General features: G+C 41.7%; 2 protein-coding genes across 7 annotated transcripts in view; one reads left to right on the top strand and one right to left on the bottom strand.

Annotated features, from left to right (window-relative positions):
• The window catches only part of NMNAT1 (nicotinamide nucleotide adenylyltransferase 1), a 54,829-nt gene that overhangs the window by 22,402 nt on the left and 8,560 nt on the right, over nt 1–23,867 (bottom strand). Inside the window, exons 1-2 of one of the 3 annotated variants that reach the window (XM_053577280.1) lie at nt 4,273–4,364; nt 3,408–3,533 (exon numbers count right to left, since the gene is read on the bottom strand). The gene's annotated coding sequence lies outside the window, so the exon portion shown is untranslated. Of the gene's footprint in view, nt 1–3,407; nt 3,534–4,106; nt 4,253–4,272; nt 4,365–23,867 lie in introns of those variants that run through there. The other 2 variants (XM_053577282.1, XM_053577281.1) reach the window with 2 other exon arrangements.
• Nucleotides 4,321–17,490, top strand: LZIC (leucine zipper and CTNNBIP1 domain containing). Of its 4 annotated transcripts, none has more exons than XM_053577287.1 (8): nt 4,321–4,438; nt 5,041–5,182; nt 11,513–11,621; nt 12,868–13,003; nt 13,307–13,405; nt 14,469–14,564; nt 14,738–14,819; nt 16,074–17,490. In XM_053577287.1, exons 2-8 carry the CDS (start codon nt 5,140–5,142, stop codon nt 16,130–16,132), a joined length of 624 nt encoding a protein of 207 aa, XP_053433262.1. In that variant the 5' UTR covers nt 4,321–4,438; nt 5,041–5,139; the 3' UTR covers nt 16,133–17,490. The 4 variants fall into 4 exon arrangements, with proteins under 4 accessions (XP_053433262.1, XP_053433261.1, XP_053433263.1 ...); XM_053577286.1 differs by lacking the exon at nt 4,321–4,438 and adding an exon at nt 4,448–4,519; XM_053577288.1 differs by lacking the exon at nt 4,321–4,438 and adding an exon at nt 4,454–4,702.

Here is a 23,867-nt window from a genome sequence, read left to right as displayed (position 1 = left end):
TGAGCCGTGTGACGCCATGGCACTCTACCCGAGGGCGGTACAGCGAGACTCTGTCTCTACAGAAAAAAAAAAAAAAAAAAGAATGTAGAGGCAACCTAAGATCCCAGGGTTCAAGTGATATTCCAGACTCAGCCTCCTGAGTAGCTGGTACTATAGGCACACACCACAACTTCCAGCTAATTTTTCTATTTCTTTAGTACAGAAAGGGTCTCACTCTTGCTCAGGTTAATCTCAAACTCCTGAACTCCAACAGTCCTCTCACCTCAGCCTCCTAGAGTGTTAGGATTATAGACATGAGCCACTTTGGCCTAAACTTTGTATTTTTTTTTTTTTTTTGAGACAAGAGTCTCACTTTGTCACCCCGAGTAGAGTGCCGCGGTGCCACAGCCCACAGCAACTTCAAACTCCTGGGCTCAAGCGTTCCCTGGCCTCCGCCTCCCAAACAGCTGGGACTACAGGCACCCACCATGGTGCCCAGCTATAAACTCTATATTCTTAATTTATTGTAAAAATATTCCTTTGACCTTTAGTTTCATAAAGTAGGATATTCTTTAAGTAGAAAATGTAGTCCATTTCTTTCCATTGCATAAGCTACACTTTGACCTAACATTTTTATGAAAATACTTGTGCTTACTTTAAGAAATTTAGAGTTTGCTAAAGATGGTGATATATAAGCTGAACTGGCAGAAAGATGGTGAGGTTTATCTGACTAGTGCCACTAGAGGAAAGGGAAGGCACAAAGAGAAAGACTACTGTTTTATAGGTATTAAACTTGGGGTAGACACAGGAAGTCTAAGAAGAAAGGTCCAGCAGCAGGTAGGAATAGACTACAACCAGGAAATAAAATTGTCAAACACTATCTTCAATGGGATATAATGGTTAAGAGAAGGTTGTTTATTTGGTTTGATTTTTCATTCTGAATAGAAGAGGATTACAATATCGGAAAGTTGCAGGGAAAGCACCATTGGGAAGCCACAGAAGCTGCAAAAGTATAACTGTTGGAGGAAGATTCTCAAGGAGGCCATAGAGAAAGAATTTTAGGTATCAATTAAAATAATAGCTTAAAAATAAGGAGAAATGGGCGGCGCCTGTGGCTCAGTTGGTGAGGTGCCGGCCCCATATACCGAGGGTGGCGGGTTCAAACTTGGCCCCAGCTGAACTGCAACCAAAAACTAGCTGGGCGTTGTGGCGGGCGCCTGTAGTCCCAGCTACTCAGGAGGCTGAGGCAAGAGGATCGCTTAAGCCCAGGAGTTGGAGGTTGCTGTGAGCTGTGTGAGGCCACGGCACTCTACCGAGGGCCGTAAAGTGAGACTCTGTCTCTACAAAAAAAAAAATAATAATAATGAGAAATGAATACCTATGTCTATGCAAAGAATTATACAGTTTGGCTTTATATATAACAATCAAAAACTGGAAATAACTCATGTTAATCAAGAGGTGAATGAATGAATGAGAAAATTAGATCCATCTAGCCAGGTGTTGTGGCGGGCGCCTGTAGTCCCAGCTACTTGGGAGGCTGAAGCAAGAGAATCGCTAAAGCCCAGGAGTTGGAGGTTGCTGTGAGCTGTGACGGCACAGCACTCTACCCAGGGCAACAAAGTGAAACTATGTCTCGGAAAAAGAAAAAAAAAAAAAAGAGTGCTCTGAGCGCTCCCCCCTTTAGAAAATTAGATCCATCAATATAATGGAATACTACTGAGCAATAGAAAGGAACAAATAACATGGATGACACTCACAGCTATTTTGAGTGAATCAGCCAGATTTTTTAAAAAAGCACATACAGTAAGATTCCAGTTACATGGAATCCTCACAGGTAATTTAATCTAAAATGGCAGAGGGCAGGCAGGTGGATGCCTGAGGATGTGTTGGGGGTGGCAAATTGACAAAAGAGGAGCAGAAAACTTCAGGGTTCTTGCTCATTGAATCCTTCATTTTCTTTCCTGTGACTTCATTGAATGGCAATACATCTACTCACTCTCTTGGGATGGGCATATTCCTTATCAGTACATATTTAATTATGCCTATTTTACTATAACGATAATAACAATGATAATATTCGCTGAGTTTTTCCTACATGTTGAGCAACAGGCTAAGCACTCATGGGATCTTTACAACAAACTCAGTGGGATAGGTACTATTATTATCCCTCTCAACCTATTTTTTTTTTCCTTTTCTTTTTTACAATACAGATACAGATGAAGAAACTGAAGTTTAGAAAGGCTGATTAATTTGCTCAGGATCTCACAGCTGGATTAATATCCTTGATTCTAAAAGTTCATTTTTTAACCCATTATATAAGACATTATGGTACAAGCTATCTACTGGCAGACATTTAAAAAAGACCCAAGTGTTCAGTGAGCCTTTGGCTCACAGAATATCTTGTTTGTTAGCCACTCAAGTTTCATCTGCCCAAGCATGTTTCCTAGCTAGTAAGAGCAATTTGCATTCTCTGGGCTCTCATCCCAAGTCTAAGCTGAAGTGTCCTACACTGCTCTAGCAGCCAAACAGCATTTATCTGGTTTCCCAGGTATGGCTTCCCAGTTCTGGGGTTATTTTCTCTAGTGCTGTCTCCCCCTTTTTTTTTTTTGTGACAAAGTCTCAGTCACTCTGGGGTTGAGTGCCATGGCGTCATAGCTCACAACAACCTCAAACTCTTGGGCTAAAGTGATCCTCTTGCCTCAGCCTCCTGAGTAGCTGGAACTATAGGTGTCTGCCACAACACCTGGCTATTTTTAGAGACAAGGTCTCCATCTTGCTCAGGCTGGTCTTGAACTCTTGGGCTCAGGCAATCCACCCACCTTGGCCTCCCAGAGTGGTAGGATTATAGGTATGAGCCACCTGGCCTTACCAGTGCTGTCTCTTGTGACTCCCTATCTAACACATCATTTCTCTTTCTCCAATTTCTTCTCTGCCTCCTGTCTGAATGCTTGGATTCTATTTTTGTTTCAGAACTAGATCCCAAACAATTTCTCTTACTTATGCACTAGGAATAGGTTTTCATTATCCACTAACTCTAAATAAGAATTTAAAGGTATGTAAGAATACTTGACCCTAAGCATAGAACTGAACCAGATTAAGTTACTGAGAAAGAAGAGTGGGCAAATACAATGTAGGTAAGGGCTTTCCTCTACAGCTTCTAGGATTGCACATACTAAAACCAGCCCACAAATTCCTGAGCAGAATATCACATTATCATCAGCAAAATCAGGGGACATACACTGTGAATAAGTGTTTATTCAGAAAAGTCTTCAAATGGTGAAAAAAAAGACGTATTTTCCAGCTTTGTTTTGTTTAGCATTGACTCTATTTGTCACTGTAAGTTACATTTTACCCAAAATGTTGACATTTTCACACATATTCACCAATCAAAAATTAAAGATAATTGTGTCACTGTAACAATCACTTACTTTTACAAAGGAAATTCTCTGAATCTGAAAGAGTTTTGCAAGGTCAACTATTGGAGCCATTCCAACTAGCATGCCAACAGTCTTCTACATGGCCTAAACAAGCGGTTTCTTATCCAAATTGAAAGTCTGAAAAACAATTAATGGTAATAAGGAAGTCACAATCAGAACTGACAAAAACAACTCACTCTAGTAGAGTTCAAGGGTAACCTAAGTTGGAAGTTTAGTCTTGGGCTGACGAAATATAACTAACTTCAAGGACTACAACTCTGAAACAATTTTGCATAAACCCTCCTGACTTTTATGTCCTGTGGACTACTGACTTTTCAGACAGATGGGCTAAGAACAACAGAAAATGATTTCCATCCAATTTCTGGGTAGCTTCTTTAGTGCTGCCGGAAAGCTAGCTTCCTCTTTCTCAAGGGGCATGACAGTCAAACTGTTTCCAGGAAGGTGGATCTAATCTACAGATTTGGAAGAAAGGATTTAGGTGGAAAGGAAAGTCATACAGAATGAAGGACCTCCTCCTCCGCCAAGCCCAAGGATGCCAGCCCTTAAGCCCCCTCTAGAAAGGGACCCAGTGCGGGCCCCCGCCGCCGGGTGAATTCATGTCTCCAAAATCAGAAGCAAATTTACTGAGCTTTTCAATTCCACTGAAAGAATTAAGGGGTCAATACTCCTTGCCAAAAACTTGTACACGACCTTGCCTGGGAGACCGCTGCATTCGACCCTAAAGACCTCAGCACCTTGGACTGAGGTCCTTTTGTTTCGCTATGGAACAAAAAGGAGTCCTGGGCTGACTTTACTAGGGACTGGTTTCTTAGAGGCTCCGGGGTCGGAGATCGGGAGTCGAGGGGCGGGGGCTTACCACGCCCTCAGGTCGACCCGTCCAGTCCTTCCCGGAGAAGAGCAGCGACCCGGACCCCAGAGAGAAGAACACCGCGGTTGCACTCTGATTGGTTCCGGGAGCCCGGAAGTGCGTGCGCCCGGGGGAAGTGGTCCTCTTGCGCCATCCGCCAGGCCGGGGCCCTCAGGTAGGCGGGGCCCCTGGCACCAAACTCGGGGACTGACTGGTGGACGGGAGACCGAAAGGGGACCCCGGAGGCCCAAGAAGGGTGTGCGGTTCTGATGAGGGAGGGCTGGAAGGAGTTTCGGGGGCGACAAGTTCACAGCTACCTCGGGTTGCAACTGAGGCCTGGCGGAGCCTGGCCGCCGCGGGACTTAAGTGCGGGAGTTTCTAGTACCCGCGTGGAGATGGGATTTGCGCCCGTGGCCGGAGCGACTTCTTAATCCGAGTGGTAGTGGTCCGAACGCTCCTAGCTTTCAGTCAGGAAAAGGGGTGCTGTCTGTCCTTCCCTCTTCTGTGCTTCTGGGTTTGACAGCTTCCTTCAAGGGGCGTCCGAATGCAGGGTTTTCCGCCGTGACACCCTCGGACCTCGAGGGAAAAGCTGCAGAAAGGCTGCCCTAGGCAAGGTTGAGGGAGAAAGCGCCACAGCCCTTGACGTCTTCCTAGGAAGACAGGAGTGTGTTTTCCATTGCTGGTTGCTTAATTTAAGCTGGAAGTTATCTGGACTGCTTTAGGCTAAGTTCATATTACAAATACAACTACTTGTTAATGGTGGTTTTCTTTTCTTAGCCAACTCCACCGCGACCTGGTTTGGACTTTGAGCCTCTTGTAGACCTGATGAACAGTTTCATTTTCCTCTGACACTCGGCACTTAAAGAATTGAAGTTTATGCAACTGACACGGGTCAGGATTGTTCAGAGTGCTAAGACAGGTGAGCATGAATAAGAACCTTCCACTCCAAATAATAGTTATTTGAGAGCCCTGTCTTTAGTTTCCTTAAAAGTGCACCACCTTTATTGAATACTAGATGGTGCCAGTGAGTTAGTCTCTCTGGACCGAATCTCAAATAATGTTTAAGGCTAGGTTAAGGCTTTTATTTGCTGTCGCCCAAGGCTGGATGGAGTACAGCTCATTGCAGCTTTGAACTCCTGGGCCCTGGAGCTAGGACTACAGGCACGTGCCACCAGGCCTGGCTATTTTTTTTTTTTTTTTTTTTTTTTTGTAGAGACAGAGTTTCACTTTATCGCCCTCGGTAGAGTGCTGTGGCGTCACACGGCTCACAGCAACCTCCAACTCCTGGGCTTAGGCGATTCTCTTGCCTCAGCCTCCCAAGTAGCTGGGACTACAGGCGCCCGCCACAACGCCTGGCTATTTTTTTGTTGCAGTTTGGCCGGGGCTGGGTTTGAACCCGCCACCCTCGGCATATGGGGCCGGCGCCCTACTCACTGAGCCACAGGTGCCGCCCAGGCCTGGCTATTTTTAAAAAAAATTTTTGGTAGAGATTGGGGTCTCACCATGTTGCCCCCGGCTGGTCTGGAACTTCTGGGCTCAGTTGATCCTCCCACCTCAGCCTCCCAAAGTGCTGTGATTACAGGCATGAACCACCGTGCCTAGCTAAGATAATTTTAAAAGGTAGTAATACCAGATATTTGCTGATTATATTTTATTTTGACTATATTGTAAGAATCGTTTGCCTTGAAGTTCACATGTCAAATCATCTGGGAATGATTTCTTTTTTTTTCATTTTTTATTTATTTTTTTGAGACAGAACCTCAAGCTGTCGCCCTGGGTAGAGTGCTGTGGCATCACAGCTCATAGCAACATACAACTCCTGGGCTTAAGCGATTCTCTTGCCTCAGCCTCCGAGTAGCTGGGACTACAGGTGTCCCCCACAACGCTTGGCTATTTTTTGGTTGTAGTTGTCATTATTTAGCAGGCCCAGACTGGATTCGAACCTGCCAGTTCTGGTGTATGTGGCTGGCGCCTTAGCTGCTTGAGCTACAGGTGTTGAGCCAATGATTTATGTGTAGGAAAATAAAACATGCTTTAATAAGTTACCCTAGGATTTAAGTTCTGGTGAGTAGTTATGCCTAATATTAAACAAAATGTATTTCCTAAAAGGAATGTAAATCTAATTTTTGTAAATGGAAAATTTAAATGCTATAAATGTTAAGGTAAATACATATAATATCAACTCAAGAAATATCAGTTGCTTTTCTCTATATCACTGACAATCAGATATTGTAATAACAAAAACCCTTTTCCCAATAAATAAGAGAAAATCTAAGAACAGCCATTGTTCAAAGCCTATGTGAATATAATAGTACTTTTCTTTTTAAACTAAAGATCAAGGCCAGCTGTGGCTCATGCCTGTAATCCTAGCACTCTGGGAGGCTAAGGCGAGTGGAATGCCTGAGCTCATGAGTTCAAGACCAGCCTGACCAAAGTGAGACCTCGTCTCTAAAAATATAGCCGGGCGTTGTGGTGGGCGCCTGTAGTCCCAGCTACTTGGGAGGCTGAGGCTTAAGAGAACACTTAAGCCTAAGAGTTGGAGGGTGCAGGCGGCACCTGTGGCTCAGTGAGTAGGGTGCCGGCCCCATATGCCGAGGGTGGCGGGTTCAAACCCAGCCCCGGCCAAACTGCAACAAAAAATAGCCGGGCATTGTGGCGGGCGCCTGTAGTCCCAGCTGCTTGGGAGGCTGAACAAGAGAATCGCATAAGCCCAAGAGTTAGAGGTTTCTGTGAGCTGTGTGACGCCATGGCACTCTACCCGAGGGCGGTACAGTGAGACTCTGTCTCTACAAAAAAAAAAAAAAAAAAAGAGTTGGAGGGTGCTATGAGCTGTGATGGCATGGCACTCTACCGAGGGCTATAAAGTGAGACTATCTCAAAAAAAAAAAAAATTAATAAATAAACTAAAGATCATACAAGAAGGCCTAGGTAAATGGAGCAATATATTCCTTAATAGGAATATTCAGATTTAAAGGATACAAATTTTCTTCTTCTTTTTTTTTTTTTAATTGCCGTGTGTGCTTTATTGGCTATTTTGTGATTAATACATACTTGCAAGACTTTTAGCCTGATGACTATTTGGTATTTGGGTGGTAAAATGGAAACAGATTGTGCTTAGTCCCTCTTCTGACTAGAAGCTTTGTACCTACCCAGTAGAGGGAAGGAGAGCAAGACGTGGAGTCAGTCAAGTACCTTTGGGGATTGAAGGAAAATGGGTTTTATTGGTGGTAGACTCAGTTTAGATGAGTTCATTTTGTACACACACAAATTGGGACCTCTTTCTACTGCTAAGTAAAGGTAAATCCATCCCAATAAATAGATAGGACTAGATGTCAGGAGAGTGTGGTCTGTCTTATTTTGGTGAATCATATTCAACTCTGTCCTCCTGGGACTAGACCAGCCTTATTTTTAGTTTGTTGCTTTTTGTTTGTTTGTTTGTTTTTGTTTTTTTTCTGGAAAGGGAAAGATAGAGGAGGGAGATGAGACTAACACATATCTAAGTTGGTGACTGGAGTAAGACCTGTGCTAGTGCGCTCAATGTGAGTGAGACTATACAAAAACATCTCCTACTTAATCTAGTGCTTGCTAGTTCAGAGGCCTGCTAATTCCTTTAAATTTTGATTGTGATAGGGCAATAATGGAGAATTGGCTATGAAGGTTTGTTTATTTTTTTCTTTTAAAAAAATTTTGAACTATTATGGTTACATTATAATTGTGCATATATGTGAGGTACATGTGATGGGTAGATAACGGGCACACCATGTCCAATGATCACGTTGGGATAGTGGGGTGTCCATCACCTCAAGTACTCATCATTTCTTTGTATTAGGAGCATTCTTATTCCACTCTTTTAGTTTAAAATATATATTATTGTTAACTACAGTTACCCTGTTGTGCTACTGAATTCTAGATGTCATTCATTCTTTCTCCCTAACCTGTAGAATTTACAAGTTTTAGATAATTAGTTGTTCTTATACTTTGGGAACAACATGTTGGACTTTGAAATACATGAATACTGCTCTAAGATTAGCTTTAATCCCTGCTTTGCATGTTCACAGTGATATTGTTGGCCTTTTAGTTTCCTGGAAAAGATATTTTATCATTAATCTATTTTATTAGAATAATTAGTAGACTACTGTGTTTGAAAATGCCTTAGTGAGTTATCAGTATTTTCTTTAGAAATTTCTTAGTGCATTTCTGAAATAAACCTATATGGCTACAGGTACCAAGATCACAAACAGAATTTTTCTGGCACTGCTTACTTCAGTGATTATAGTATCACTTTGAATACTAAATATTTTTCCTTTTTCCCTCTAACTCTGAAAGTTGTGTAGATAAACTTTATGAACAACTAACTCTTCGTGGATATACAATTTGCTCCTGTGTAGTTCGACTAACAGGACACAAATTTTCTTGATACTAGTCTATAACTTTAATCTCTGTCAAAATTTCCATAGAATTTTTTTGTTTATTGGAGACAGAGTCTCAAGCTGTCGCCCTGAGTAGAGTGCTGTGGCATCACAGCTCACAGCAACCTCAAAGTCTTGGGTTTAAGTGATTCTCTTGCCTCAACCTCCCAAGTAGTTGGGACTACAGGCACCTGTCACAATGCTTGGCTATTTTTGTTGTTGTTCCAGTTGTCATTGCTGTTTAGATGGCCAGGGCTGGGTTCCAACCCGCCAGCCTTCCAATAGATTTTTTTTTTTTTGAGACAGAGTCTCAATGTGTCTCCCTCAGTAGAATGCCTGTGGTGTCCTAGCTCACAGCAACCTCAAACTCTTGGGCTTAAGCTATTCTCTCGCCTCAGCCTCCCAAGTAGATGGGACTACAGGTGCTTGCCACAATGCCTGGCTTATTTTTGGTTGGAGTTGTTGTTGTTTAGCAGGCCCCGGCCAGGTTCAAATCCGCCAGCCTCAGTGTATGTGGCCAATGCTGTAACCACCATGCTATGGGCACCTCCAATAGAATTTTTTTGACAAACCGATTGTCAGATTCATCCAGAAGGGAAAGTGCACAAGAATAGCCAAGACTTTGGAGGGGAAAAAACAATAAAGGCAAGTCCTTATCAGTTATCAAAATATACCAGTGATAGGGCAGCACCTATGGCTCAAAGGACTAAGGCGCCGGCCCCATATACCAGAAATAGCATGTTCAAACCCGGCCCGGTCAAAAACTGCAAAAAAAAAAAAAAAATAATAATAATTATATATATGCACACACACACTAGTGATAAAGCTATAATAATTTAACTATCAAGGTGATACCATAGGAGTAAAAAATTAGCAATAAAAATGAGTCTGGGGACACCGTGCCTGTAGCTCAGCAGCTAGGGTGCCACATACAGCAAAGCTGGTGAGTTCAAATCCAGCCTGGGCCTGCCAAACAACAATGACAACTACAACCAAAAAATAGCCGGGTGTTGTAGTGGGTGCCTGTAGTTCCAGCTACTTGGGAGACTGAGGCAAGAGAATTGCTGAAGCTCAAGAGTTGGAGGTTGCTGTGAGCTGTGACATCACGGCACTTGACTGAGTGAGACTCTGTTTCAAAAAAAGAAAAAAGAAAATGAGTCTGGGAATTTGGTTTATAATACAGGTGATCAATAAATAAAGGGTGTTGGGACAATTGACTATCCATTTGAGAGAAAAAAGACCCTTACTTAATAGGATATACAAAAAATGTTGCAGGTAGCTTTTTTTCTATAGCTAGAAAAAAATTTATTTATAAAAGTGATGAATACAAAGATATGTAAGCAGTTGAATAATTAAGTTCACAAACTTATCCTACAGAATGTACTACATACCTAATTGCTGAGTGTCATCACTATAGTCACCTTCTTAATACTCACTTTGGCCATCTTGGTGATCATAGTAATACCCAGCAGTGAAGTATGGACCACTTTTTCTAGGATGAGTTTGTAAACTTAATTGTCAGACCTCTTACCACAACAGCTCTGATGGGCTTTTTCTTCCATAAAAGAGTTACAAACTCCTTTGAAGGATGGTATAGGCACTGGTGTTGGTGCATAGCTTTCCAAGGGAAGTACCTCGAGGGATGTAGCAGTTTTTCTAGGATGAACTCATGAATTTAATGGTCCAACCTTGTACTTTTATAAATCTTGAGATATTTAGAGACTGCTTTCATGGGACATAAAGAAGATTTAAAAGAAAAGATAGATCTGTCCATTAAAAAGTAACAATTTACCACGACAAAACCCACCATAAACAAAACTTACAGTCAAGAGACAAGAGATAATATTTGCACTATAATTACAGAGGCTTCATATCCACGTGATAGAAATCAGTAAGAGAAAAATAATCCACTAGAGGGCGGCGCCTGTGGCTCAGTGAGTAGGGCGCTGGCCCCATATGCTGAGGGTGACGGGTTCAAACCGAGTCCCGGCCAAACTGCAACAAAAAAAAAAAAAAGAAAGAAAATAGCCGGGTGTTGTGGTGGGCACCTGTAGTCCCAGCTGCTCGGGAGGCTGAGGCAAGAGAGTCGCGTAAGCCCAAGAGTTAGAGGTTGCTGTGAGCCGTGTGACGCCACGGCACTCTACCCGAGGGCAGTACAGTGAGACTCTGTCTCTACAAAAAAAAAAATAATAATAATCCACTAGAAAACTGGGCACATTTCTTGGGCGACACCTGTGGCTCAAGGAGTAGGGCGCCGGTCCCATATGCCGGAGGTGGTGGGTTCAAACCCAGCCCCGGCCAAAAATCACAAAAAAAAAAAAAAGAAAAATGGGCACATTTCTAAAGGAAGAAATTCATATCAAAATCTGTTCATGCTTGCCAGGTAACTGTAAATAAGACCATCAAAATAATATCAAAAGTATTCTCAGTCCTGGAGTGTACTTACAAAAACAAAAAAGAATGCTATAATCTTTTTATAAAGTAAAGTCACGTTTGATCTATTTCTTTACAAATTTGTGTTTTCATCTATCAAACTTGGTAACATAGCCCAGTAGTGAAAACTTCTAATCAATTTGTGAAGTCGATTAAGAAGACTGTACCAAGAAATCACTAAGCCACGAAAAAAGAAAAAAAATTAAGATTGTCAGGCATTTTTGTGTGGTGCTTTTACTATATGAGCTTAAACTTTTGTATCTAAATTGAGATTTTCTTTGCATAACTAGCTTTCCTATACCTGTAGCTAAGAAAGAGTATAGTCTATTTTAAATTGCACTGGTATGTTGAACCTCCTCAAATAATCAAATATAATGTATGGTATGTGGGTTTATTGTTCCACGTAGAATTTAAAATGGCTTCCAGAGGAAAGACAGAGACAAGCAAATTAAAACAGAATTTAGAAGAACAGTTGGATAGACTAATGCAGCAATTACAAGATCTGGAGGAATGCAGGTAATAGTATAATGGTACGTTGTTATGCTGTAAAATGGCTGCAGCTAGATCACAAGCTCCGTGGCTGCAGGCCCATGTGTGATTTTGGTTTCCCCCATAGCATATTGGAGAAGTAAACTCTTTGCTGACTTTGGAGTGATAAAGGCTGGGATGTGAAAGCCTTTCAGTTAACAGCTAAGTGCATGTGAACTTAAGCAAAACACTTAACCTCCTTGAAGTGGAAATGATAACACCTACCTTGTCTTAAGTATTTAAAACAGGCCTGCTTGGTATCAGGCTGAGAAAGTAATACTTGAACTTCTTGTGTTTGGTTTTAGCCCTAACTGCACAAAGGACCACTGTTCATTGCAGTTGTAAACAACCTTGCAAGGTTTTTGTAGATACTACAAATGTAGGGGCCATTACAAGGCTTAAGAGTAGGTGTTTAGTGATAGCTGTTGTTATTTGTAGTCAATGTCTAATAAATGGCTTTTTTTTTTTTTTTTTTTTGAGACAGGGTCTCATTTTGTCGCCCTTGGTAGAGTGCCGTGGCGTCAAGTTACACAGCAACCTCCAGCTGTTGGGTTTAGGCGATTCTCTTGCCTCAGCCTCCCAAGTAGCTGGGACTATAGGCGCCTGCCACAATGCCCGGCTATTTGTTTTTGTTGTTGCAATTTGGCCGGGTCCTGGTTGGAACCTACCACCCTTGGTATATGGGGCCAGCACCCTACTCACTGAGCCACAGGCGCCGCCCATAAATGGCTTTTTTAGTGAATAAAAATAACCTTTTACTCAGATGACAAATATTCTGTTGTTATATTGCAAAGTACATGAAATTTTTCTACTATTAATGATGCTGCTGCTAATAATAACAGCTATTTGTCAATTACCTGTTATATGCTAAGCACTTTCCATACCTCATTGAATGAGCATTCCAACCCTATTAGGTAGATGTTATCACTATCCAAAGCTTTATAGATAAAGAAGCTGAGGCTTGGCTATGCCCAGTATCTTGTTGAATATATACCAACGATTGCTTAATCTAAAGTTATTATGTGGCTTGTAAAAGAAGCCATTTGGTAAAAGAAAATTGTTTAATTATCAAAGTAACCATATATCAGGAAAATGCCCATACTACTACTACTGGACCACAATCATCATTAGCATTTTGGTATTTCCCTTCAGCCTTTTTTTATTATACAAGTACTAAGATTGCTTTTTTCATTTGGAACTCTATTTCTATATTATATTATTCACTGTACTTCAGAGAAGAACTTGATATGGATGAATATGAAGAAACCAAAAAGGAAACTCTGGAGCAACTAAGTGAATTTAATGATTCACTAAAGAAAATTATGTCTGGAAATATGACTTTGGTAGATGAACTAAGTGGAATGCAGTTGGTAAGCATAATTTATTTATATCAGTGACAGTTCGGTTCTTCTTTTGTAAGTATATTTCAGATAGCAAATGTACCCCTGTTTTGGATGTAACTTCCAGGTGAGTGTCTACTTCTGAATAAAACAGCATATCCTTCTGGATCTTCATTTAGTTATTTATTTGGCTTCAGTGACATGCACAGAAAAAGCAAATAAAAACCGAAATTGTAACAGTGTTGATGAACAATTAAAGACCCCTCAGTCAAATATTGCCATATCTGTTTTGTTGGAACGCTTTGGTTAGTTTTTGCCTGCTTGTGTTTCTAGGCTATTCAGGCAGCAATCAGCCAGGCCTTTAAAACCCCAGAGGTCATCAGATTGTTTGCAAAGAAACAGCCAGGTCAGCTTCGGACAAGATTAGCAGAGGTAAAGTTTCTTTAAATTGATCTGGTTGTGTGTATTTCTTTTCCTAGCCCAAGAATTTGCTCATTATGGTATTTTACAGCTTGAAAACTGGTCAGTTGATTTTTAGAGCCACAACTCACACTTTTCTGACAAAAGTAGTGTTTTGAGCAATTTTGGTTGATTAATGAATGTAGAGGTTTAAATAGTGTATGGCAGTTTAAATTGCCACTGACCATTTCTACCTGGACTCTACTTTGAATGTTCCACCATTTACTTCTGGAGCCCCAGCTTGAAATCCCATTGAAGATTATTAGCAGCATCATTTTTGTGCACATGTAGCCTAGCTAGAATCTCAAGTATCTTTATAAGCCTGATACTTCCAGAAGTCTCTTTATAGACTTGAATATTATAAAGGTTAACAAATTATTTGCAACTATGGGTAATTCAGTAGTGTAGTGATTAAGAGGACAGACTTGGACCAGACTGGCTGGATTTGAATTCCTCCTCCACTACTGAGATATGTGACCTTAGGCAAGTTATTTAATTCAGCCTCTTCATGCCTCAGTTTCCCTGTCTGAAAGAAGGTGATAATGGTTGTTATGAAGATTAAATGAAGTAATATGTGTAAAAGCACTTAGAATACCACCAGTTTATAGTACATGCTATCTGTGTTTCCGGTGGTGAGAGTGATATTCAACCTAAGTTTAGAGATCTGGTACTAGTTATCTCATTCAAGCCTATAGACCACATTTCAGTTTAATGAAAGGAGGTTTTGTTTTTTTTGTTTTTTGTTTTTAAGGCACATCACTTCAAAAGAAATGAGCTCTTAAAGGATAGCTCCTCTTTAAAGGATGCGATTGACCTACTAACTTGTAGAGTTTATAACTAAGACAATAGTTAGGATTAGCATTAATATGTATTAGAACTACATCATAGCATTTCTATCCTGTTTACCTTGGATTATTTTTATACTTCTGTGTAATATTAATTAGCTAGAGGATTTTTTTAAGTAGGTCTGAGAAGCTGTGTTTTATGTGTGGAATGTTTTTCACTGAAATATATGCCTTACATTCATTCATTTTAGATGGATAGAGATCTGATGGTAGGAAAATTGGAAAGAGACCTGTATACTCAACAGAAAGTGGAGATACTGACAGCTCTCAGGAAACTTGGAGAGAAGGTACCAGCATTTAATCTAACATATTAAGTATAAAGAAACAATGTAAAGTATTTGGTACAAAATTTCTTGATCTGTGGTCTAGTTTGTGATCCTAAGACATTTTTAACTGTGGTTTCTAGAATCGCCTGTAACCTTTGAACCCACTCAACCGGATTTTGTTTTACTTTGTTTAGCTGACTGCAGATGATGAGGCCTTCTTGTCAGCAAATGCAGGTGCTATACTCAGCCAGTTTGAGAAAGTCTCTACAGACCTTGGTGAGTGCCCTCATATTATCATGGAGAACATGGCTGAGATAACATGATGACTTTTTCTGGCTCGGCGCCTGTAGCTCTGTGAGTAGGGTGCCAGCCACGTACACTGAAGTTGTTGGGTTCAAGCCCAGCCCAGGGCTAAACAATAATGACAATTGCAACCAAAAAATAGCTGGGCATTGTAGCGGGTGCCTGTAGTCCCAGCTACTCAGGAGGCTGAGGCAAGAGAATCACTTAAGCCCAAGAGTTAGAGGTTGCTGTGAGCTGTGACATCACAGCATTCTACCGAGGGCAACAAAGTGAGACTCTGTCTCTTAAAAAAAAAAAAAAAAAAAAAAAGGAACCATCTGGGAGGGCAAGGTGGGTGGATTGCCTGACCTCACAGGTTCGAGACCAGATTGAGCCAGAGTGAGACCTTGGCTGTGGTAGGCATTGTGGTAGGCACTTGTAGTCCCAGGTACTTAGGAGGCTGAGGCAAGAAAATCGCTTGAGCCCAAGAGTTTGAGGTTGTTGTGAACTGTGATGTCACGGCACTCTATCCAGGGCACAGAGTGATACTTTGTCTCAAAAAAAAAGAAAAGAAAAGAATGAATCCAGAATTGCTTTTTTAATAAATTCATTATATTGGTTTTATTTCCTAATACTTTGTAGTTAAAAATAAATTACTGCAGGGCGGCGCCTGTGGCTCAGTCGGTAGGGCGCCGGCCCCATATACCGAGGGTGGCGGGTTCAAGCCCAGCCCCGGCCAAACTGCAACCAAAAAAAAAATAGCAGGGCGTTGTGGCGGGCGCCTGTAGTCCCAGCTACTTGGGAGGCTGAGGCAAGAGAATCGCTTAAGCCCAGGAGTTGGAGGTTGCTGTGAGCTGTGTGAGCCCACGACACTCTACCGAGGGCCATAGTGAGACTCTGTCTCTACAAAAAAAAAAAAATAATAAATAAATAAATTACTGCAGCCTAATGTTTTTAAAATACTTGTCAATTAGATATAACTATAATAGTAAAGTAAAATTTTACATATTCCATTTCATTCATAGGGCTGGAGTAAGGATGTATAACCAGTAAGTCACCCTATGTAGGTGGATTGTACAGAGGGAAGGAAATTGGGATGGCCATGGGAAGGTGTATGGTTAATGTGCTGATAATGGAGGCTAATTCTATTCTCTATTTCAGTATCTCGAAAGATTTTCTCCTTCTTTTCCTGGAATTGTAAGTGCACTTGGAATAATCTTTTTGTTTATTATGTGTCTTTCTTCTTAGGCTCTGGAGACAAAGTCCTTGCTCTGGCGAGTTTTGAGGTTGAAAAAACAAAAAAATGACATGATGTGGAAGCTTGTAACATTGATCACATTCTTAATGTAAATGCCATTTTTCTTCTGAGGGTTTTCAGTTATTGAAAAGAAATGAAGAGATTCTCAAAATGCATTAATGACCTTAGAAAAGATGACATTCAGACATACTTGTGACTTCTCCTTATGCTCTTCATCATTGTGCTTTGAATAGGGCTACCTGCTGGAGTGATCCTGGACTTGTGGGGATGGAGGGACTCACTGGACTTTATTCATTAGGATTTGTCTCTTTAAGAGAGAGAAGAGAAAATATACTTTGTTTTTATTAAGGCTCCTTGGTTTAAGTGTTGATAGTGAATGAAAAAGTATGATCTGCTTATAACTTATCCCCACTTCATGGAGTTAACAGTGAAGCAACATCAATAGACTGCATATGTATTCATAGGATTTTAGAGTTCTATTTGATTTTAGAAATTATTTTCATTGACCGGACATGGTGGCTCATGCCTATAATCCTAGTACTCTGAGAGGCTGAGGCAGGAGGATTGCTTGAGCTCAGAAGTTCAAGATTACTCTGAGCAAAGAGTGAGACTCTGTCTCTACTAAAAATAAAAAATATTAGCTGGGCATTGTGGCAGGTGCCTGGAGTCCCAGTTACTTGGGAGGCTGAGGCAAGATCACTTGAACCCAAGAGTTTGAGGTTGCTGTGAGCTGTGATGACACTGCTATACTCTATCCAAGGCAACAAAGTAAGACTCTATCTCCAAAAAGAAAGAAAAGAAAAATTATTTTAATAAACAAGAAAACTGAGGTTCAGAAAGAGCAAGTGACTTGCTTAAAGTCACAGTATAGAGCTGGGGATAAGACTTGTGTGTCCTGACTCCTAGTTTAGTATCTGTTGAGTTTTATTTCTGTATTTAAACAAATAATAATTAACATTTGTGCAAGTAAGTGTTTTTGAAACTTAAATGTCCCAACAAAAAGTTGACCCTATACTAAGAGACCATCTCCCGGCTTGTAAGCTCCCTGTATGAATGGGGCCCATTGTATCTCTGAATTTTGAGCTGGAAACAATGGGAGCCCTGTTGAGAATCTCCTAAAGTAACTTAGCCTCCTTAGTTGTTTCACCAGAGAAGCAATAGGAAATGGCAGCTAGAGGCCCTCCAGTGTATGACCTCTGGCCAAACTGAGGGGGTGGTAACTGTAAGATACTATCTACTTTTCAGTTTCTGGAGAAACACAAAATAAGTTATGTGGAAAAGCAAGTTTCTCTCCTGAGTATTCCCGTGTCTCTCTGCATGCTTAAATGTGTAGATACGTCCGTATGCGTGTACATTAGCTTATTTTTTAGGCTCTGACTATTTTATATTCTTTCATGTGTTTCTCAAGATTCTTTTTCTCTGTACTTTGTACACATTATATTTTTAAAGCTTCTTGTATATTGTAAACTCTACTAGGTGCTTTGCCAACTGAAAGAGGACCTCAGCTACATTGATGCCTTATTCGAACTTTTTTTTCTTTAATATGAACGATTAAAGCTAGTATCTGGACATGATGTGCAGCCTGTTTTAATGAACATACAAATCTTTCCTATGACCCTAACAGTGGTTGTGACCACACTTATAATCCCTCCAGTATGTGAAAGGTGGAGGTATATGTCCTTAACAACATTTAGAGGTGAAAAGGAGGATAGAAACCCTACATCCACAGAATAGAAGGAAGAAATTGCCTCGACATGGCTAAGTATTTTGTGCTCAGTGGCTTTTATATCAACAATGGCTTCTATGGCAAGAGCTAGAGGGTCAAACATATGTATGTGTGTTTGGATGTCATTGAGAATGTCAAATTGATGAAAGTCTGATTTTTTTTTTTTTTTTTTGTGAGACAGAGTCTCACTATGTCACCCTCGGTGGAGTGCTGTGGCATCACAGCTCACAGCAACCTCAAACTCTTAGGTTTAAGTGATTTTCTTGCCTCAGCTTCCCGAGTAGCTAGGACTGCAAGCACCTGCCACGATGCCTGGCTATTTCTTTTTTTTTTTTTTTGTAGTTTTCGTTGTTTAGCAGGCCTAGGCCACGTTTGAACCCGCCAGCCCTGGTGTGTGTGACCGGCACCCTAACCACTGAGCTAAGAGTGCTGAGCCTTCTTTTTCTTTCTTTTTTTTTTTTTTTTTGGCCAGGGCTGGGTTTGAACCCGCCACCTCCGGCATATGGGACCGGCGCCCTACCTGCTGAGCCACAGGCGCCGCCCTCTTTCTTTTTTTTTTTGAGACAGAGGCTCAGTTTGTCACCCTTGGTAGAGTGCTGTGGCATCATAGCTCACAGCAACCTCAAACTCCTGGGCTCAAGCCCTTCACTTGCCTCAGCCTCCCAAGTAGCTGGGACTATAGGCACCCGCCACAATGTCTGGCTATTTTTTAGAGACGGGGTCTCGCTCTTGCTCAGCCTGGTCTTGAACTCCAGCAATCCACCCACCTCAGACTCCCAGAGTGCTAGGATTACAGGCATGAGCCATGGCGCCTGGCCTCTGCTCTGATTTTCTTTTTTTTGTTTTTTTAGAGACAGAGTCTCATTTTGTTGCCCCTCGTAGAGTGCCATGGCGTTGATTCTCCTGCCTCAGCGTCCCGAGTAGCTGGGACTATAGGAGCCTGCCACAACACCCAGCTATTTTTTTTTGTTGTTGTTGTTGCAGTTTGGCTGGGGTGGGTTTGAACCCACCACCCTCGGTATATGGGGCCAGTGCCCTACTCACTGAGCTACAGGAGCCACCCGTGCTCTGATTTTCTTAATGATTCTTGGTCCTGCTATGTTCTTGGGCTTCTCAGCCAAGGAAGTACAACTTGGGACATGTCATGACTAATCATTGGTGAATCATAAATACAGAACTCTCATACATGGCTGATAATAAGACAAGGTCCTGTTGTTATACTGCACAGGTGCATAAGGGTATTGAGATCCAGGGAAGGAACTTCACCTTGGTCACCACGCAGTGCCAGTACAGGACAGTTTTCCCACTCACAAGACTAACCACATTTTTCTCACCAATTACATGCTCAACAAAAGGAGTCACATCAGTTAATGGCTGGCATGTGAGTACTCTCTCCACAAGTCCCAAAATCACATGAAAAACGACAGCTATCTAGTAAGGGTGCAGTGATATCAATGATATACTGTTGGGTGTCTCATGTATGTTTCTAGCAGATCTCTGTCTTCCTTTTTGACCTTTTACAATCTAGAACTTATCATCTTAAAATTGCCATTTTTCATCCAGAAGAAATGGAAAGTGGAGTTTTTTGAATTTGACATGTACCAGCTGTGCCATGATTTTGCCAACATGTTTTGCAGACTATTCATCCATTTGAACAAGAGGCTTGAACCACAGGGAAGTTCTGGAGCTGAGCTGGCAGAAGCCAAGGTTAAAGTGCTTGAAGAACAAGCACTGCAGTTACCAAAGGGGCAGCATAAAAGTGGTGGGGGTGGACTAAAGGCCACAGTCACTCGTGCATCCAGGGGTCCTCAAACTTTGTAAACGGGGCCAGTTCACTGTCCCTCAGACCATTGGAGGGTGGGACTATAGTTTAAAAAAAGGACTATGAACAAATTCCTATGCACACTGCAAATATCTTATTTTGAAGTAAAAAAACAAAATAGGAACAAATACAATCACACCGCCTCATGTGGTCTGTGGGCTGTAGTTTGAGGACTCCTGAAAAGCAAAACAGTCTCGAGTAGTGCTGTGTAGCCATTGCCCAAATATCCATCCTGTTACCTCCCTACCACCAAGTAGTGCATGGGTCTTCTATGAACTTTGCTACAGTTGTGTGCCCTTCTTGAGGGGGAGCAGATCTGTAGTTAATTAAATGAGCACTCTTGAAAAACTCCCCAAGATGTATAAGTCAATTTTCTGAGTATCAGTATCTGTCATGGTCACATTGCAGGAGATATTTGCGAGGACTCTGATAGGAAAAGCGGGGTGTTCAAAAGTGATCACACCAGGAGTTGACGTGTGGCATAGCTTTGCATCAGTAAGTAGTCCATGAGTCAGGTGTTGGCGGGAGCTCAGGAGGAGCAGAAGCTTCTTTACAAGAAGTCGATGCTAGTTCAGAATAAATTGTTGGAGATGATTTCTCCAGGCTTCCACGAAGGTCAGCATAACGCTGAGGTGCCTTGGGGGAAACGAGGATAAAGCCAGTGCACTGACTAGTTTCTGTTAATATTCATTTCTTGTTGATTTCTTCAGTCAAGCTTGGTGCTTGATATAACTGTGATTCTACTCTCGATCTTCTGTTCTAAGCCTCTCTTCTCTGATGTTCTCTCCAACAGTTTCTGGAGTTTTTGCTCTACGGGCACTTGAATCATCCTTGCCCCTTGTCTCTGCTGTCTCCAGATGTATCTCCGCTTGATATAGGCTCTTTTGGAGGCTCACATTGTCCAACTGCCCTGCTTCTTTGTTTTCTATCTCCACTACAGATCATATCGCCTCCCTGGAGACTAAGCTTCTTTGCTTTGTTTTCCCCTCCCTCTTTGGTCTTGCTAGTTGTTCAGAATCTTCCTAGGAGGTTTCTGTATTTGTTTCTCCAGGGCCATGATTGGCCTTGTCAAGATGAACTGATCTTATCTTGTCTGCAGGAATTGACAATGCTTATGCTCTGACTGCCTTGTTTTGTCTGTTATGTGCTATTTGGAACTTTTAATGAGTTATTTTTTATATTTTTGTTTATGACTGTCACAAACTCACTGAGACTGAGTGTGGTGACTTAGTCCTGTAATCCTGGTGCTTTGGGAGGCTGAGGCAGGAGAATTGCTTGATGCCAGGAATTCATGAACAGCAGAAAAAATAACAAAAATTAGCCAGGCATGCTGGCTCCCACCTGGAGTCCCAGCTACTTGGGAGGCTAAGACAGGAGGATTGCTTGAGCCCAGGAATTTGAGGTTGTTGTGAGCTATGATCCTGCCATTGTGCTCCAGCCTAGACAACAGAACAAGACCCTATCTCTTAGAAACAAACAAACAAAAAACCTCACTAACTTCACTGAAACCGTGACAAACCAAGCCAAAACAAATTACCTACTATTCATCTAAGTAAGCTAAGGCTTTAGAGTCAATCATGGAGATAAAATTCATATGAAATTTGTCATTTTAAAGAGTACAATTCAGTGGCAGTTCGTACATTTACAGTGTTATGTGACCATCAATACTATCTAGTCCTAAAACATTTTCGTCTCCCCCAAAGGGACACCGCATGTCTACAAAGCAGTTACTGCCCATTCTCTTCTCTTCCCCCTTCCCCTTTCCCCCTTCCCTTACTTTCGTCTCACTTTGTCACCCTGGGTAGAGTGCCATGGCATTACAGCTCATAGCAACCTCTAACTCTTAGGTAATAAGCGATTCTCTTGCTTCAGGCTCCGAAGTAGCTGGGACTACAGGCGCCTGCCACAACACCCAGCTCTTTTTTTTGTGTTGCAGTTGTCATTGTTGTTTAGCAGGCCTGGGCTGGGTTCAAACCTGCCAGCCTCGGGTGTATGTGGCCTGCACCCTAACCACTGAGCTACAGGTGCTGAACCACCCCTTTCTTGTCTTAATACAGCTGTTTTAAGCAACATATATTTTGTTTCACAAATTTGGTATTCATTCAGAAAAATAACTTAAAAGTGAGTAAATTCTACAGTGCAATTATAATTATTAAATAATTTGTAAACTGTTTCCTATTCACATTTTACTACATTTAATCTAGGATTTTAGGTCTCTGAACAGTTTGTTCCCCTGTCAGAATATGCCATGAGTAAGACTTCATATAAAGGAATACATGTAGGCTTGGCGCCTGTAGCTCAAGCAACTAACGTGCCAGCCACATACACCAGAGCTTGTGGGTTTGAATCCAGCCCGGGCCTGACAAACAACAATGACAACTACAATCAAAAAATGGCTGGACATTGTGGCCGGCACCTGTAGTCCTAGCTACTTGGGAGGCTGAGGCAAGAGAATTGCTTAAGGCCGGGCGTTGGAGGTTGCTGTGAGCTGTGATGCTACAGCACTCTACCCAGGGTGACAACTTGAGGCTCTGTCTCCAAAAAAAAAAAAGGAATATATATAGACTTTCCATTCTTAGAAAATGTGCACTATATGCTTCCTTTGTGGGGATCTGCTCACTCCTTACAGGCCTCTCTTTGGAGAATCTGCACCAGTGGCACCCTCTGCTCCGGCCAGGAGTTTCTGACCTTCCTTGGTGCTACTTGTGCCAGAGTGAGAGGTTAATTGTGCCGGGTTAATTTTGTGAAATCAAAGTACTGGAAAAATTGTGCATACTAGGCCCTTTAGAGTTGAAAAATTCAAAATATGCATCTCCCTGATGGGAATTAGGTATTAAAATTGAAGAAAAGAAAAACATGTGTTGGAAAAATTTTACAGTAATTACTTTGTAGAAGTGGGGGAAGTTTCTATCTGCTATTTATCCTCTGATTGTGATGTCATTTAATCTTTCGTGAGAAATATGGCAGCACTTGTAGCTCAGTGGGTGGAGTGCCGGCCACATACACCTAAGCTACCGGCGCTGCCCAGAGCCACTCTTTCATACTTAATTTTTATCCCACTTTGTCAAGTGGCCTTCTGTATATTCATGTAGATATTGTGTTAAGAATGCTTATTAGGATGGACACAGTGGCTCACACCTATAATTTTAGCACTCTTGGGAGGCCAAGGCAGGAGGATCGCTTAAACTCAGGAGTTCCAGACCAGCCTGAGCAAGAGTGAGACCTCATCTCTACTAAAAACAGAAAATATAGCCCGGCGTTGTGGTAGGTGTCTGTTTTCCCAGCTACTTGGGAGGCTGAGGCAGGAGGATCACTTGAACCCAGGAGTTTGAGGTTGCTGTGAGCTTGGTTGATGCCATGGCACTCATTCTAGCCCGGGCAACAAAGTGAGGCTCTGTCTCAAAAAAACAAAAAATGGTTATTAAATGTATAATTTGCTTTGACATTACAGTATAAAAACTGAAAAGTAAAATAGTACTACGTTCATAAAATGTTTAAAATCTTAATAAATGCATTTGAAAAATACTCAGCAGGGGGCTGTGCCTATGGCTCAGTGAGTCGGGCGCTGGCCCCATATGCCGAGGGTGGCGGGTTCAAACTCAGCCCCAGCCAAACTACAACCAAAAAAACAGCCGGGTGTTGTGGTGGGCGCCTGTAGTCCCAGCTGCTCAGGAGGCTGAGGCAAGAGAATCGCGTAAGCCCAAGAGTTAGAGGTTGCTGTGAGCCGTGTGACGTCACGGCACTCTATCCGAGGGCGGTACAGTGAGACTCTGTCTCTACAAAAAAAAAAAAAAAATACTCAGCAGGCCGAGGTGGGATGATCTCTTGAGCCCAAGAGTTTGAGTCTAGCCTGGACAACATAGCAAGACCCTACCTCTAAACAAAAATAAAACAGAAGCAATGTGTTTGGTTTGACTAAGGGAAATCTGTGTGTTTGTAGTCCAGCTATTTGAAATAATGGGAAATGAAGATCTGAAGATCATAAAATTAACTGAGAGTACCTAATGTGGGAAAAAGACTATAATTCAGTTACTTTTGTCTTTTCCTTTCCTGAAGGTAAAGTAAATTACTTTTTCTGTTATATTTTCCTCTACTGATAAAAGTCATGCTAAAGATATCTTCTAATAGCCCAAGACATTCCAAGGAAAGAATGTGATTGGGTTGGTGGAAATTTGTGTGTTAATACTGTAGCCCGTCTCAGCAGGGTGTCATTAGCAGCAGAAATGGAAGGCAAAT

This window comes from Nycticebus coucang, chromosome 22 (assembly GCF_027406575.1).
Source record: "Nycticebus coucang isolate mNycCou1 chromosome 22, mNycCou1.pri, whole genome shotgun sequence".
NCBI lineage: Eukaryota > Metazoa > Chordata > Mammalia > Primates > Lorisidae > Nycticebus > Nycticebus coucang.
Note: the sequence above shows the minus strand (reverse complement) of the source record. Positions and strands in the feature narration are given on the sequence as shown.

Excerpts from the sequence above, each read along its gene's own strand:
- LZIC (XM_053577287.1), top strand. The coding sequence starts at position 5,140 with ATGCAACTGACACGGGTCAGGATTGTTCAGAGTGCTAAGACAG. Across the intron at positions 11,622-12,867 it reads CAAGATCTGGAGGAATGCAG|AGAAGAACTTGATATGGATG; the intron begins GTAATAGTATAA and ends ACTGTACTTCAG. Across the intron at positions 13,406-14,468 it reads TTCGGACAAGATTAGCAGAG|ATGGATAGAGATCTGATGGT; the intron begins GTAAAGTTTCTT and ends CATTCATTTTAG.